This window comes from the organism of the source record quoted next, unplaced genomic scaffold (assembly GCF_019419815.1).
Source record: "Pyrus x bretschneideri cultivar Hongxiangsu unplaced genomic scaffold, Pyrus_bretschneideri_v1 Contig61, whole genome shotgun sequence".
Taxonomy (NCBI): Eukaryota; Viridiplantae; Streptophyta; class Magnoliopsida; order Rosales; family Rosaceae; genus Pyrus; species Pyrus x bretschneideri.
In genome coordinates this window covers 2456725-2474385 of record NW_025999800.1, presented here as the reverse complement: position 1 = coordinate 2474385, position 17661 = coordinate 2456725, and the positions used below count along the sequence as shown (strand labels likewise).

The 17661-nt window shown below is 36.6% G+C and overlaps 1 protein-coding gene across 2 annotated transcripts; it reads right to left on the bottom strand.

The window, feature by feature from the left end:
* Window positions 1-572: 572 nt before the first annotated feature.
* LOC125471805 (probable LRR receptor-like serine/threonine-protein kinase At1g07650) lies at window positions 573-7783 on the bottom strand. Of its 2 annotated transcripts, XM_048572589.1 has the most exons (25): window positions 7728-7783; window positions 7427-7627; window positions 6847-7027; window positions 6133-6204; window positions 5977-6045; window positions 5820-5891; window positions 5475-5546; window positions 5303-5374; window positions 5035-5106; window positions 4879-4950; window positions 4725-4796; window positions 4568-4639; window positions 4390-4461; window positions 4245-4310; window positions 4093-4158; window positions 3962-4000; window positions 3769-3824; window positions 3257-3642; window positions 2975-3170; window positions 2479-2628; window positions 2205-2323; window positions 1909-2119; window positions 1566-1806; window positions 1255-1405; window positions 573-1070 (listed from the first exon to the last, which is right to left on the bottom strand). In XM_048572589.1, the coding sequence occupies exons 2-25, from the start codon at window positions 7548-7550 to the stop codon at window positions 681-683; spliced, it is 3093 nt and encodes a 1030-aa protein (XP_048428546.1). In that variant the 5' UTR covers window positions 7551-7627; window positions 7728-7783; the 3' UTR covers window positions 573-680. The 2 variants fall into 2 exon arrangements, with proteins under 2 accessions (XP_048428546.1, XP_048428547.1); XM_048572590.1 differs by lacking the exons at window positions 7427-7627; window positions 7728-7783 and having other exon boundaries at window positions 5852-5891; window positions 6847-6917.
* Window positions 7784-17661: the final 9878 nt, after the last annotated feature.

Sequence of the window (17661 nt, the reverse complement as noted above, 5' to 3'; positions counted from 1 at the left end):
AGTTGAGTACAATTGCATAAGGAAAAGTGAGAAGTTAAACCAGAATGTGGATAAGGTGTAAAAATTATTTAAGGGGGACCTCTAGAAAGTAGAGACATACTTATATTTGGAACGTTACTAGTACCTTAACTTAATAACTTATTGTTAGGTATTTTTATTTTATTACGTGACATTGAATTATTTACTTAAGGAACTACGATAGTTACTCTCCAAGTTCAAGTGTAAATAAGTTTCTCCGAAAATAAACAAAATAATTCCTTATGAGTTATGACCATGATTGCTTTGCTTATAATGAAAGATGTTAACCAAGTGATGATGGATTTGATAAATCATGATATTTTCTTGGTGCAACACATTATCATGTTTAGACAGCTAACAATTTAAATAGGCACTTCCACAGAGATTGACGAATGTTTATTTGTATTTGCAATTTACGTTAACAAGTTAACAGCATAACATGTCACGCCATATTAAAAAAAAAAAATATCGGTTTCGGGCACGCATGTCGTGAATGCTTTCATGTGTAACGGAGCAGTAAGAACTTCAAAGTTAGAAATAAAATCACCAGAAAATATGGAATATGCAGCCTTATATTTGGACTGTAAATACATATTTTACATCTTATATTTAATTATAATTAGACACTTTTAACTACTAATCCTTTACATTCTGATACAGTTTTACTCATCAGATTTAACTGAAGTCAATGATTCAACTCTCAAGAGATCAGCACTCTCTTCTGTTTCAATGTACGAACCGGAAGTATCAGTTTTTGGACCGTTGGTTGACATGCTCTGAGTACAACTTGGATGTTGCCAGAAGTGATTTCTGATGGCCCTGAACTTGGAATTGATGGCTGAAAACCCGGGATCCGAAAGCAGGTCTTGAACCGCCGTTCGTCCTTCGAGCATGCTTACTACTTGGGTCATTGTAGGCCTAAGGGTGGGAGATGCATTGGTGCACAAGAGAGCAACATTCAGCACCACCATGGTCTCTTCTGACGAGTACTCTGAACCCAAGGCTGGATCAACCAACTCCAATAGACTCCCTCTCTCTTGCAGCACATAGGCCTGAAGAAAAAGCAAAAATTTGAGATGGAGGAAGTGTAATCGCATGGTGAAACCGGCGAAAATTGAAGAGCTAAACACAGATTACAATCCCTAAGTTTGAAAGGTATGGGATTGTGCGTGATGCTTGCAGATATCGAAGAGAAGTAAAGGAAACGAGTGTTTTTGAAGTTTTTAATTTAGTTACCCAGTCAAGAAGGTAGACGAATTCCTCCTTTGGCCTGTAGTTTGTGTTGCTCTTTCCACTAACGATTTCAAGTGCAACAACTCCAAAGCTATAAACATCTGCCTTGTCAGTCAAGTAACCACGCATTGCATACTCGGGAGCCATATAGCCACTGCAGAGTTGAAGGCCAAAACAAATTACCGAAAAAAGTACAGTTTCAATCAATCTTGTAACGAGAAATTGCACAATAACATATAAGTTCATGTTCCAACTTAATTTAGTAAGAGAAAAAAAGGTGGCTGTGTAGATTGTTTATTCTGCAAGAAACTTACATAGTTCCAGCAACCCGCGTGCTGATGTGGGTTTTGTCGTCTTCATTAAGCTTTGCCAAGCCAAAATCTGAAATTTTAGCATTGAAGTCCTTATCAAGCAACACATTGCTTGTCTTGATATCACGATGCACGATTCTTAGTCTTGATTCTTCGTGGAGATAGGCCAAGCCTCTAGCAATACCAATGCAAATCTTCTTCCTTGTAGGCCAGTCGAGTTCCAGTCTGCAAGTCGGGTCACTTCCTGTATTGATCAGAATTATAGTCAATCTCTTTCATACTAAAAGTCCAAACTGCCTTCTGTTTAAATATGTGAATCCTTAACATTTTAAGTTCCTGTTCTCACCGAAAAGAGCACGTGACACACAGTTATTTTCCATGTACTCGTAAATTAACAGCATCTGGTTCCCTTCAACACAGCACCCATAAAGCTTCACAAGGTTTGGATGTTGCAGGGCAGAAATCATGCCGATTTCATTCACAAATTCACGGTTTCCTTGCTTTGATTTTGAGGACAGTTGCTTCACTGCAATTACTGTGCCGTCTGGTAATTCACCCTATTCAGAAAGCAGATTCCCAGTCATGGAACAGTTAGAATAAACCAGGAAAAAGAGAGACGAATACAAAGAAACCAAAAGTTACCTTGTAGACCACACCAAAGCCGCCCTCCCCAAGTTTGTTTGCTGCATCAAAGTTTTTTGTTGCAGCCTTTATCTGTCTTAAAGTATATAGTCCTGTTTGAAGATCTAAATCTTTGAATTCTGCTTGGTCAAGAGAAGATATTGAAAATTGTTACTTCTAATTTTCTAAAATAGATACAACAGTAAAACCGTACACTAGCATTCATTCATAAGTTGAAAAAAGAAAACTATGTAGTTCTGGAGAATATAGAGAGACAATAAATTAGAAACCACACCTTTATCTGCAGCGATCTTTCCTCCCAACCAGCCCTTTCTCCTCATGATGCCTAAGACCAGCAGCAGAAGAAGTACTAGTGCTCCGGCCACTCCCCCAACTACTTTAACGAGATGATTCTTGTGGCCATCAACCGAAGGAACTTTAAAATCTGCAACAAATTTATATTGATTTATGTCACGTATCCTGTTAGAAATTTAATCCTGATTTTGTTATAGAAAAACTTAAACCACAACAGATACAACTTCACATTTTAACAATGTGATTGAAATGCAATCAATAAAGGCTTTATCAGTTAGTTAATTAAAAACTGCTTAAGTTCCCTTGAGCATACTTAAATATAGTTAGTCTCCAGTTTAACAGATCGTGCGGATTTCTCAATACTGGTTGGTCAGAACCAGACGTAACCCCGCGGTTGAAGTGAGTAAGTTTCTAATGCTTAGGCCATTTAATTAGGACAATTGCAAGGAGGTTGGAGTGCATTTTAAACAACTTACTAGCATCTACTGATATAGCCGATATGAGAGGACCATAAAATCCTCTGTCCGGGATGCCCGTTGTCCCTTTTCCAGCCCAGTAAAAATGGATCTTTAATGTATGACTCGAAACAACTGAAGTGAACGCTTTAACAATCGGCTTGCCAGCATCCCCAGCTTCACTTGCTATATCGAAATCTTTCAGGACCAGCTTATCCTGCATGCAAAATATACTGCAGAATAAGTACTTATTGGTAATAGTTAACATGGCTTTTCATTGTTTATATGGTACAGATTACTTACCTGGATGTAGACATCAAATACACGCTTGCCAAGGCTGTAAAATGTTCTGTCATTAGTAAAAACAATTTCAGCAAAGTGGAGACGCACGGTGTAGTTTCCTTTTAAGAGACAGAGACCATAGTATGTGAGCGAGATGGGAGATGCCCGCGCTGTTGTGTACAGTTTTGAATCAAGCGCAGAGACATTTTTTGAAAGTGCAGATGTATTGGTGTCAATGTAGGTATCTGAATCAGCATCGTTGTCCATGAAGTTTCCTGTGCTGCTGAAAGCCCAGTTCTGACCCCTGTAATACATTGATGCACCCTTTGGTTCTCTATCAGCTTCATACTTCTTGCCACCGATTATTACTTCCTTTCCGCCACAGTTAATATACAGTGAATGTTTACCTGTTTTCCATCAGGAAAAGGCAAAAAAAAAATTAAGACATGAATTCAAATTGACTTACAATTAGATTAACTAATCAACAAATCATCAAGCCCCAGATCAATTTTGAGGCCAATTGAGAGTCTTACGCTGAACTTTCGGAGCATGACAAGGAAAATTTCTTTTCATGCACGGTTGTATTTTTCTGCCATGGAGAAGAAATGTGAGCTTATATCATGAAGCTAAACGTGATAAGAAGGCTACAGCCTTAATCATAACCCCGAGGAAGTGACAAATTTCTCTTGTAGTTCAAATTCATATCAAACGGATGAGGAATCTTACAATTTATCGGCTGACGAGGAGTAGCTCTCCACTAAGTTGCTGGAATGAAGAACAAAAACATTGTTTCATCAGTCTACAAAGTAACTAGTTAAGAAATTAAAGAGAAGTTGTAAGGTGTATATCAGACTCACACACTTCCCCTAGAGCATTCATTAGGACTTGAACCTTCCCAAGTGAAGTTGTTGTAAGAAATATCCCTGTATACCGAAATTTCAACTGATCAAAACCAAAAATTAATCATCGGAGCCATACAAGATTATTGCTGTAGTTTTGTATTACATACACAATATTGTTACTTGACGGGATCCATCCCGGTATGGTTCCAGTGAGCTGGTTTCCTGTCAAATACCTAAAGCAGAACAAATTAAACAATAGTCTCTTATTGTGAATTATCTGAAGATGAAAATGTTATCTAGAAATCCGCTTACATAATCTCAATTTTTTCCAGTCGGACAAAAGATGCAGGTATTTCACCCGTCAACTCATTGTAGCTGAGGTCTCTGCATTGAGGAAATATTGAGAAAAATGCAGATTAGCTTCTCACCGAAACTTATACAAGTCATGGAAAGTGAAAAACTGAACAATGCCATTCGTTGAAATACTTACAAGTTTTTCAAGTTTTCCATTTCCCCAATGTAATCTGGGATTTCTCCGTGTATCAAGCAATTCCTCAGTATCCTGCATTAAAAACACTTGACTACCTATGAGCTTAATTAGCAAGTAATAAAAGGAGATTAAAAAACTGGTTAGGATTCCAACTCACAATATTTTCAAGGATTCCAAATTACTCAATGGCGGGAAAGGAGACCTGCTTCCTTTTAAGTCGGTTATCCTCCTAAAAAATAATCAAGGTACAACTATAGCTTCACATTCTCGTTTGACAGGAGAAAAAGATAGGATGATATAGAATTACATACAGATGAGTTAGACTTGTTAAGGCGGATATGGTAGAAGGTATAGGCCCCTCAAGAGAGCTACCCTCGATAAGCCTGTAACATAAGAGTAGAAAATTTTAAAATCAGTAAAAGATTATACTGTGATTGCAGCAATAAAACTACAAGCGCAAAGCTTACAGTTTTGAAACCCGCGTCCAATTTCCAATGAAGTCAGGTATCTTTCCAGAGAAATTATTGTCACTTATCCTCCTACAAGTATCAAGGACACCAAATTTCAAAAGATATTACAACATAGACTATTGATATGCACAATATAAAAGTAAAATTTGTTACACTAGGTCATCAGTAGGTTCATTATATTATGCAATTACGAAGTTGGTGGTTATTTAGATAGGTTGGAAAACCCACAGATTAGGAAGAACCGAAGAAAGGTAAGCTTGCTTACATATCAGACAAGTTCGTCAGCTTTACCAGTGTTGATGGCAATTCTCCGGTGAAGGCATTTGAAGACAGAATGCTGATGGAAAATAGTGATAATGTCAATGCTAGTTGAGAATTAAAATGCAAAATCTTGGACAAAATAATTGGCTTCGCATGAAGAAGGTATTAGAAATTACAGCTTTTCTAGTTTGATCAACTTTCCAATTTCCCGCGGAATGGGTCCTGAGAAATGGTTTCCTTCAATGCTCCTGCAAATAGTATAAAATCATACAGAACCATTGGTCTTTAAGACAATGTACAGAGCCATCAAAGTCTAACTGAGTTCGACTACTATCAGGAACGGATTTTCTCTGGATTCACCAGCCACAAAAGCCAGATACAATTATACGTTATAAATACATATTTCCAATTTTCTGTTGATATAAACACAATAAATTTTCCATTTTACATTCTCATAAATACATTCGAGATCGAAACTCCATACTCATCAATATGTGAATTAAGGAAATAATTCAACATACAAGTTTCTGAGGGTGGTGATATTGGTAAGAACCTTTGGAAACGGTCCTGACAATCTGTTTCCCATAAAAGACCTGCATATCCAATAGAAAAGTTAGGCACTTGACCGATTGCAATTTGATTAGATAACTAGTAACTGATCAGAGATCAGGTGCTTACAGCATGTGCAAGCGCATGGTAGCCCATTGGGAAGGTATAGTACCCTTGAGGACATTTCGACTCAAGTCCCTGTAAAAGAAGCAGGATTGCAAGATCAGTGAAGACACACCAACAAGGTTTAGTGCAGAATAAATGCAAAGCAAATATTTTGCTTACAATTCTTGGAGGTAAGGAAGCTTTGAAAACTCTGGTGGCACGGTCCCTGAAAGATTCTGGGCCTTTAGAAATCTGCAATATTTCACTGGAGGAATCAGAAGAGCTCTCTACTAAAATCATGCCTTAAGAAATATTTCCACACAAAAATACATAAAATAAAATGCAGAATTTCACAATCTTTAGGCTGAGTTCCTCATTCAATACTCTTTTTGTGTCATTCACATGATCATTGACTTCTGGAAAAAAAAAAATCTCACCACATAAATGATAAAACCCATCGGAAAACCGAAACCCTAAACCCTAATAAGCAGGAAGCTAGCCAATTCACACGAAAACCCGAAACCCCATTTAGCAAGAATGTAGCCAAGTGACACTGATAACACAACAGTGTAATTTTCTTTTTTCTTACGAGATTAAAGAACTAACAAACTAGTGACACCCACCAACAACATTATTCTAGTTGCAGTTCATGACCATGCATTAAGGCTTCACATATAATTAGTTACTGATCGGCTTATGACATGTTTACTAATCCATAATTTCGATAATTTGAGGAACTGAATTGAGGATGAGTCAAAATCGGAATGCTTGCGTAGTAATGCTTGGGCTCCAGTCAACGTAAACAGAACAGCAATCGGAGTACACTATGCAGTCAACGTTTTACAGGTCAAGGGGGAGAGAGAGAGAGAGAGTGAGAGAGAGAGAGAGATGTACATTCTGATGACGCGGCAAGAGGAATTGTGGTTGAAGGTGCAATCACATTTGACAGCACTGTCAAAGCCTTTCTTCCCCCTACCAATCGGGATCGTCCAATTCCCTTCTCCTGTACATGGATCTTTTCCAAAATCCCAGTCTTTCTTCCCCAACTTTTTCCCTATCACTTTCAACACATTCACTGCAGCAAAAGCAAATTAACAGATATCTAGCACATCATTTTACATTAATGTTACAATCTTTCGTAATTAAAAATCATTTGAGAAAAAATATAATTAGTTAATCTTCCAAATCTCTCTCTCTATAACTAATTTAATTCTTCCCCAAAAGACCAACCAATTAAATTAATGAATGCAATGAAGAAAACTTGAATACTATAAGAACTCAATTTAGCGAAGCTGAGTTGATAGCCAATTTGCTTATTTGGCAGAACAACTCAGATTAGTTGAAATGAACTCAATCCAAATGGTCGTCAGTTATTATTCCTGAGTTTGAATTCACTTTCAATAAATTAGTGTCGTTTAGAATATCGCCTTTATAAAATAAAATAGGACTGCAAAATTGAGGTTTTTAAGGTTACCGTCTTGAGTGTGAAGCTTGGCGGTGGTGGCTGACTGACCAAAAGTTGCAAAGAACAAAACTGTAGAGGAACAGATGAGACATGCAAGAAGCAACGTTGGGAATGAAAGCCGATGGCTTTCCATATTTGGCTCAAACTCTGAGTTGCAGCTCCTGAAGAAGCTCAGAGAAATGAAGAAATGAGAGAGAGAGAGAGAGAGAGAGAGAGAACTCTGAGTTGCAGCTGCTCCTGAAGAAGCTCAGAGAAATGAAGAAATGGCAGAGAGAGAGAGAGAGAGAGAGAGAGAGAGAGAGAGAGAGATGAACGTGGAGAGTGGAAGAGGAGACTGGACAGAGGTAAGAGAGAGAGTTTGTGGGAATTTAGTTTAAAGTGCATTATGTTAATCAACAATAATAATAAAGTGTTTGATATGTGACCATTTGTCCTTTTCATACAAATACATCTTTGCGTGTGGAAATTGTAGGCTTTTGTATTACCAGAAAGATATTTTTCTTTTTTTCATCTTTTTCTTTTTTAAGCATGTGAAAATAAAAAAGTATGAGTGAGATGGGAAACCATGTTGGAATTTGGATGGGAGGAAGGGAACACATAATTAACTTAATAATTAAGTTATTCAGTACTCTTCTGTTTCTTTTCAATTGGCAACTAGTGACTTTACAAGCCATGCTTTCCCGCTTCTCTCATGTTTGGTGCATGCCTAGAATTATATCAGATTGGAAAACTTAATGAATTTAAAGTATGTTGTTAAGGGAAGAAATAAAGGTTGAATTTCTAATTTTGTCCATGTTGAACGAATTGGATGGATTAGTCATGAATGAAGTTTATTCCATCGTATTCTCATGTAATGGTCATTTTTGCCACTAAACATGGCGTAAAACCATTTTGCCAAACAAAATGAAATTATTCCATTTAGACCTAGAGTGTTAGACTTGGTTTGTTTGCTTTCGAGAAGAAAACACGGTTCCCCTTTCGAAAGATATTCATTCATATAATTTGTGAATGTGAATTTCATACACGGTTGATTTGACGAAATTTAACCTACAAAAGGGCAAAAACCGCTATCCTAATTGATGAACATCTTGAAAAAGGGGAAGGGCATCTGCCAAAGGACCTCTGATGCCTAAGTTAGAAAAGTAGTATAGTGAAAAGAGAACTTGAGAGAGTTTTGAGTAGTAAGTGGTTATTACCGTTTCCTTTGATTGACTTGGTTTGTAAGGAAGAAACCCTAGCAGGCAGTTGGGAGGAGAGGCTACAAAGCATACTAGGCAATCCTTGATGATGCATGTCAGTCATAGCAACTCTGCCAACTAGTATTCCTTACAGTCCCTGTTGGTTGGAGCCAAGGTGCGCCGGACGTCCAAGGGAATACTCTGGAAAGTTGGCGTCTTGCCATCATTGGATTGGATATGGTCCAATTGTAGGACAAATTATGGGTAGCTGAGTCCATAGTGTATGTCGTGTGCGACCCAGAGAGCCCATGACACGTACAATTTTTTTTGGGGGGGGGGGGGGCAGCGGGGGGGGGGGGGGGGGGGGGGGGCGGGGGGCGGGGGGGAGAGGGGAGAAGGGGGTGGGTTTCTAGAGAGCCTATGATCCGTTAATGGCATAAAAGCCCAATTATCTTAGAGTAGTTATAGTTTATGACGCCAAGCGTAAAACCGTCATATTGAACATATAATTCAAGAGTCATTTTACTATTGGATGTGGTTAATTTATGTCTCTGCATTATCATTCTTGTATATTGTTTGGTAACTGTTCTTCATTTATATTTATAAATGTTAAAGTTTGATATGTTTGGACTAAAATCCATTGTAACAATTGAAAATCATGTTAAGTTTACATCTAACTTATGTAAAAGAATGAGAATGCATACGGTTATTGGTTGAGAGGTTATTGTAGCATTTATTATCCACACCACCACCACCACAAGTGAACTGGGGACCATTGCTATCGATAATAGAAAATGAAGTATAAAGTCTGGAAATCAGTTGGCATGTTTAATTTGTCTGCTTCCAAAAGATGGATTTTTTCTCCATATCATTTTCTAATCAGGTGCAGGATCGTGAGTGTTGTTTTAGGGTACTAAGAATACAGTATTCTACATCACTGGTTACGATATAAGTGAAAGAATACTTAAAAAGAAAAATTTATTTATATTATGACACTTGATATACTGAATCGCATATTTTTAGAAAAAAAAAAAATCGTTCTATAATCGAGGGCATATGAATTTAGGAGCTTAAATTTTATTAATTTGCAACATATAATCTTGGGGGCAAAAAAAATTGTATAAATATTGTTTCCTTTTCTTATTCCTTTTCTAAGTGGAAAGTGTGGCTGATTCAGGTAACATTCCCGTTGATTTGTCCAGAAAGGTCAAAAAATAATATATAAAGAATAGTTTGTGAGTAAATTATAAATATGAGTCAATACTTATTAAAATTTATAAATATGCGCTAGGGGTTAGTTTAAGCACAGTAGATTTTGTATCGCAAAGATGTGCTTAACTCGGAGGGAGAGAGCAGAATAGCTTGATCTGTCTTTTCGCGTATTATTACAAACATGTGGCTTATATTTAAATTTTTATTATAAAAATCCGATCTTTTCGTATAAATTATGACATTTCCTGAGTCAAAGTCTTCGATGAACACAGCACATATTGACACAGAGAGAGAGAGAGATATATATATATATATATATATTATCGGTTCTAACTTCTAATCCAAATCGAGCAGAGTAGAACAGGACAGAAGTGGCCACTTGATTATGATATTCTTCACGTGACGACAGAATGTCAAAATATAAATATTATATTAAATTCTACGCGTTCGAATCAATCAAGCAGTGCATGGAATGGGATTGGAAGCAACTTGCAGAAACACTAGTCTAGAACGTACTAGAGCGGGAATTGAGAGTGTGCACTGCACAAGATGCAAGGTGCAGCGGTACATGATTTCGAATTTTTAAAGAGGCCAAAATTATGATCTTTCTATATATATATATATATATATATATGTATGTATGGGCTCAAAATAATATTATTGGGCCAAGCGTAAATTTATGTTTAGCCCAAGACCTTTCCAAGTATACTATAGGTTGCCTGGCGATCCTGGATCGTTTAGTGAAGGTGGTCGAGTCCTAATGCAAGAAGGAGTGATGGGTCGAAGTTTTAGTACGATAAGGGGTCCTAATGCAATATGGATTCTCGGTGGGTAATGAATACGGCCTGAAAAGGGAGGTGAGTTCAAAGTCCTAATAAGAGTAGGATTGGTCGAGATAGAGTCGGATTAGAATAAAAAGTCCTAATCTGAGTGTGGTTTCAACTCGATTGTAAGGAAGGTTTGTTGCTATAAATAGAGAGCAGAGTGCATCATTCAAGCTCTCTCCAATTCAACACACAATTGCCTTGCACAAACCTCTCAAACATCTTGAGATTTTTTATTTTCTTTTTCCGCCAACACATCTTCAGTTTGGATAAATAGCACTATGAAGACAACCGACGAACACCTTCATTTTGGATAAACAACACTGTTGCCGTAAAATTAGGCGACCAAGGAGTACCTTCAGTTTGGATAAACAGCACTGCGTCGAGGCCGACTAGTTACCTATCCAAGTCTTGATCGAGAAAGGTTTTCGAATCCTTATTAGCAGAGGTCATCTTATTAGCCTTCTTGGCGAAGTAAGGTGTTACAAGCTACCCCATTCGACACATTAAACGCCGAGTGGTTTTATGATTGGATACTCACAAGTGAGTTTCAAAGTTCGGCATTCTGACGGTTGAACCACATTTACCATCAAGGCATACATCTCTTTTGAGTACTTGTGTCCATATAATTTGGAGCCAGTTCGATGTGCTTATACTTTTACGAATATAATCACTGTGACCAAATCCAGCGCCGACGATTCGTAAACTTCGCAGAATTAGCAGCCTTGTCTTCAGGCTCGAGAATCCGAAGGTCGAGACGTGTTCCTTCCTCGCCCATAATCGCAAGATCAAGAATTTAGCAGCGGGCTCAAAGCAACATCAACAAATTGTACTCCTTGGCCGAGCTCGGCCGACGAGTTGGCACGCCCCGCATCAACCGAATAACGTAGTTAGCTCATTAGTTACTCAGTCTGCGCGCCACGTAGGCTTTATAATCTTTAGGGTCAACAATATCACATATGTATATTATCTATATTGATTTTGTAACAAAAAATAATTTAATTAAAAGAACATCATCATATTATGATGTTATCTCTATTGATTAAGCAAAGCTTATACTTAAAAATTTCTTTAATAATAATAAAAAATTGTGTATTATTTTCTTTAAGTACTTTCTTCCACAAATACAAATGTATTTTCATATTTGTGTTTCAATTGTGTTCCATTTTTTCATAAATGAACCATAAATCATAATTTCATGACAGTTGGAGATTATTTAATTAGTAAAAATGAGATGTTAATTTCAATTAAGTTTGAATATTTATTGTTGAATTTCGCATGAATATATTGTCTAGAAAACTTTTTTTTTTTTTTTTCAAATAAAGAGGGCCTCTTTATTAAGTTTGATCATGGCTCAAAATGTCAGAAACGACTCTGATATGTATTGTATTAAAATATTTATCTATCACCGTCTCATGGTGACCACCCTTGTTCTTCTGTCCTTAATAATTTTTTGGATGAGTGTTTGAGTCATGCACCAAGACATGTCTATTTAAGTCACTAGGGTACTGCATTTTACATGCCCTCTAAGCTAGGTTAACTATCACCATTAGCCCTATAAAACAAACACTCGGATTACGACCCGCAAAGTCTAAAATATAAGGACCCGACTTTCGTACATAAACCGTTGTATTTTGTGAAGAATTATGTTAGTATCAGTTATTTATACATAAAAAAATTATACACTAATCATTATATCGTTTACACATGCATGAAATAATTATAAATCAAATATTCATTGTGGGTATAAATCCACTCTTACTTCTAATAACTTGAGTCACCGGCACGCTCATGTGTTCGACCGACCAATATTGGTACCATCGACGTGGGCCACAAGTCCCATTCGAGCATTGTCTGTATGGTAATAGACAACATATTGAAAGCACGCATGCATGATGCTAATAAGCATCTCCAATATTGTGACCAAGTTGTGAGGGTGCGTCGTGACAAAGTAGCCGCCGTGCGGGGACGTCAATGGAGGCGGCTCCTCCTCCTCCTTCGGTTCACAAGGGTTTGTGCAGTATAACTATATATATACAAGTTTAGAACAAACACCTCCAATATTGTGATTGGAAGGAGATCCGCTTCAGATCTCTTTCTCCTAATCCATCAAGTTCGGAAATCTAGATTATTGAAATTTGATCGAACGACTAAAGTTATTATAACTTTTAAAGTGAACCTCTTTTTATAGTCGTTTAATCAAATTTTAATGGTTTGAATTATTAAACTTATCAGATTAAAAGAAAAGATCCATTTCCATTGCAACTTACTTGTGAGGGTGGATTGTGACAAAGTAGATGCCGTTTGGGGACGTCAATGGAGGCGGCTCCTCCTCCTTTGGTTCACAAAGGTCATACACATACAAGTCTAGAACAGAGCCAAGAGTTCATATTAATTGTGATATGACAACACTAGTTACCAGCTGGATTTGTGATTTGACTACAGAATTTTTAAGTTTGACTTCTAGTTATATAGTTATATTATATATACATATGCGAGGACAAGCGATATCGAAGAAGAGAATCATATATAAAGAACCTAAAATACGGAATGAACGCGCTTAACTAATTATGCTACAGATCTTTACAAGGAGACAAGTCTATGAGACTATGCAGCTATTTGTCTCTGCGCATCCATATGGTCGGCAAGTTTGCGTGGCAATGAATATGACAAGTTTACTTACACCAAATAACTTGAAATCGAGCTTGTATAAATGGATAATACTTGCATTTTCTTTTTACAAATAACGTATTTTTATTATAAAATTTTTAAAATTCGAATAATTTCTTTTAATCTTTATTCGAAGATTATCCATACAAATGTTTATCAAATTAGTAATCGTTTAGTTATTTAAATGTATCAAAAAAATCAACATTGTAAGTACTGAGTGACATATTATGATGAACCACGGATGTAAGATTGAATAGTATTTTTTATTCCAACAATAGAATTTTTTTAATCTGTATATTTTACAAAAACTGTAACGCGAATTGGAATGCATTCAAAGATTCCAAGAACTTTGAATTTCCAATTCTAATATTTTTATGAAGTGTTGCGAACTTATTATGATAAAAAAAACTTCCAAAATATTTTGATTATTTATAGTTATTTATTCAAATTATATATTTTGTAATCAACTTGTAGGTTAATATTAGTTCCAAATTAATTGAATTTATACATAAGCATATGCCAAATATTAAGAAACAACAATAAATTGCATGTATGGAAAAATTAAAGGATATTCAAAAACTCACTAAATGTACATTTCGACATTAAAAAAAAAAAAAAAAAAAACTCACTAAATGTATGAATCTCAAATTTTTGTTCCGAAATTTCCGAGATTACTCCAAATTTTTTGAAAATGCTGAAAATTTGCCAAATATTAAGAAACAACAATAAATTGCATGTATGGAAAAATTAAAGGATATTCAAAAACTCACTAAATGTACATTTTGACATAAAAAAAAAAAAAAACTCACTAAATGTATGAATCTCAAATTTTTGTTCCGAAATTTCCGAGATTACTCTAAATTTTTTGAATATGCCGAAAATTTGAATTTGAAAATTGCGATCTGATTCTGAAAGTTCAGAACAAAAAGTAGAAACGTTGTTTCCAATCTAATCCTTCCAATAGACACCCTTATGATGAACCGTTGAAATATATTTCCTTGATTGAATCATAAGTGCTTTTGCACTTATATAGTACAATATCACATTAATAACTACATTAATAATTACATTCATAGGACTTGATAATTGATATGTTCAATTCAAGTTCATGGTATGTGACTATAACTTAATAATTACATTCGATGAACTTGACGCTTGCTATGATAATGATACTTTAACAAATACATTTAGACGACTAAAGCTTGCTGTGATAATGATACTTTAATAGATACATTTAGATGACTAAATAATAGCCAAATTGAATAATTTTTTGTAGTGGTGATATTTACGGTAACGATATGTTATAAACAAATTAGAGAAAGCTCATCTCCAAGAGAGAATGCAAGCATTAACAGTAATGTGTGTTTCAAAAAACTAAAAAAAACAATTATAGTGTTGTAGGCATAATTTACTGAATAATTACGAAGGCCATAGAGAGAGAGAAAGGTGCGGCAATAGTAGAGAGAAAGAGAGAGATGTGTAATTGTGGGTGTGTGTTATTCTACTCCATTGTGCCTTTATTTATAGTAGTAGGGAATGTTAATTCCTTACTCATTAGGATTACAACATTTAATAGGTAATCTACTCCTAATAGGAATATAAGATACATTCTCATATCTACTAGGATTTACACAATCACATTCCTATTCCAATAGGATTGCAACACTCCTCCTTGAGTATGTAAATACTCAAGTAAATGGTGCATCACGTTTTTAGTGATGAAGCAAGTATAGTTGATGAAATCATTGGCACAATGAGCGAATGCGAGTCTCAAATCAACGGAAGAATGCATAAAAAATAAAACTCACAAAACCTTTGCTATGGTAAAACCCAAGGTGGAAGAAAAACCCATAGACTAAGGAGAAAAGTGAGAAATTGCATTAAGTCAAAACTATATGTCTTTTGGACACAAGTAGAAAAGCTCTCAAGAGTATGATCAGACCAGGATGGGTGTCTCGTTAAAACCTAGTTAGGTAGCAAAAACCCAGTGAGAAAAAAGCTCCTAATCGTAGGGAAAAAGAGTACATTAAGATCAACTGAGTATACTTCTGGATACTCCCCCTGAGTTTGATTCCAAATGAGAACTACAAGCATTGCATATGATAGTTCGGCATACCAATTCCTCGGACAAGCTTCTGGAAGGTTGACTTCGGCAGTGACGTCGTGTAGAGGTCGGCAAGGTTGTCTGTGATCAGCTTGTATGACTTCAATCTCCTGATGCTCTACTGATGTAGATGTAGACGCAATATGTTTTGGTGTTGACTTTGTTGATGTATCATGACTTGGTTGGGTGGATACATGTGGCATAGTCTTCATGGATCGTCGTCGGAACTCAACGAGGGATGAAAACACAACAAGTACTTCGAATATGCTTAACAAGAACTCCTAACCATGTCTCACTTGTGGCGTAGTGAAGTGAGGTGAGTCTTGGAACAATTCGAAGATTTTGCAACTAAGGTCATATCGTGGACCTCCAAGATATTGCGATATCCCTAACAGTAAAGACATAACCATTTGAGAATTTTTCTTTGTGCGGGTTTGATAAGTAACCTGCGTCAGCATAACAACAAGGCAAACATCATTTTGAGGATCAGGGAGTTGGATCCACTCGAGATGCGTTAGGATTTGCCCTCGTAGTACCTTCAGGGTACGCCTTTAATACCAATTCAATGGTTGCATGTAGGCGTGGTTCTGCATCTTTACCAAGATCAACATCAAAGGAGACGTCCTGTCTAAATACAATGAACTAAGTATAATGAAGCGCAAATTTGAACTTTAGATATGGAATTTCGGATTCCATAACTTCTTCAAGGGTCTCATTTGCATATAACGTATGGACGATCAAAGGTATACTCAAAAGTAACACATTCGGGGTGTAGTTCGACTGGTAGACCAAGGTACCGTCAGAACAACGCTTGAACTTTAGGTTAAGGCATAAACGAGTTTTCCTAAGATCCTTCATCGCAAATTCCATCTTTAGGTATAAGGCAGTTTTCTCAACCTCTTCCAGAGTCTTAGTGAGATTCGTGTTAACGACATAAACTGTAACTCTAACAATTTAGAATAAGACTTCATAGTTTAACATGCAAGGGCATAATTCATATCCCTGACTGATCAAATAATCACTTAGACGGGTATACCACATCCGTCAGATTGCAAATGAACGCCTTAAAACGAGTTAACGTGGTGTTCCGTGGTTTTAAAACTATTTGAACCAATCCATGTAATTCTTTGGGAACTTACATGTAAATCTCCATATCTATATCCCCATGGAGAAAACACTAACCACATTTCATAATGCTGCTATCAATCACATGACGTTTTGAGAGAAACCTTGTGCCGTAAGGCGTGCATCATATCACACTATTTCATTCATCTCATAACGCTTCCTTTCCCACTTGTAACACAATAGGTTACCTTTGGTAATGTAGGAACAACAGGTTTAATACATACTTTGGTAAGAAATTTGACTTGGATTGTAATTTCAGTTGTCCAATCAGTTCTACGTTGCCACTTAATCAATGGAACACGGTTCGATATCGTCGCTTTTCATTTATGTCGGTAGCTACCATATAAGTGAAAATATCATCAATGATAATCTTATTTCAATTCCATTTAGCTCATCTAAACTAGTATACTGGACCAAGAACTTTAAGTCTCGAGAGTAATCCGGATTAATCTCATGAGATGGAAATGATTTGAGACAGCGATCGAGCTTAGATTCATTATTGTGCCGTGTCTTCATCTTCTAGAGAAGTGAATCCTACGAATCGAATGATTTGTTGTGCTCCAAGCCAAGACAGATTGATTGGCTATTCGCCGATGTACCGAACCGTCCAACAGTGGTGTCTAAACCGTCCAACAGAGGCGGCACATCCTCCAGAGATGTTGACTCGACGTCCATTATGTACGTCTATCCTTGTAGGCATGTTTGCAGTTGGTATATGATCTTGTCACTTTAGCTAGATCAGAGAAATGCGTCTGAAACAACATTCTGAAAACTAGAATTCATCGCACTTGCTTATCACACTTGTGCAGCATGGGGATTGAGATAAGACATAGTGGGCAACGTCCACACAAATTCGCGCCGTTCTCTAGGAACGTTGATATTCTTATCTTCCCCTAATGGCGGAAAAACTATCCCATTAAAGTGACAATCCGCAAATGAACGATAAAGAGATCATGTGCAAGGGTTCTAAGAGAGCTAGTGTGAAAGAGAATCATGATCGATAAAAGATACACATCCTTCTTTGAGGACCAATGTTGGTACGTTGCGGCAGCGCAACTTGGCATATGGAATGCACACCCAAATACGTAAATACGAAAATCATCAGGTTTGTACCCATTAACCAACTGTAAC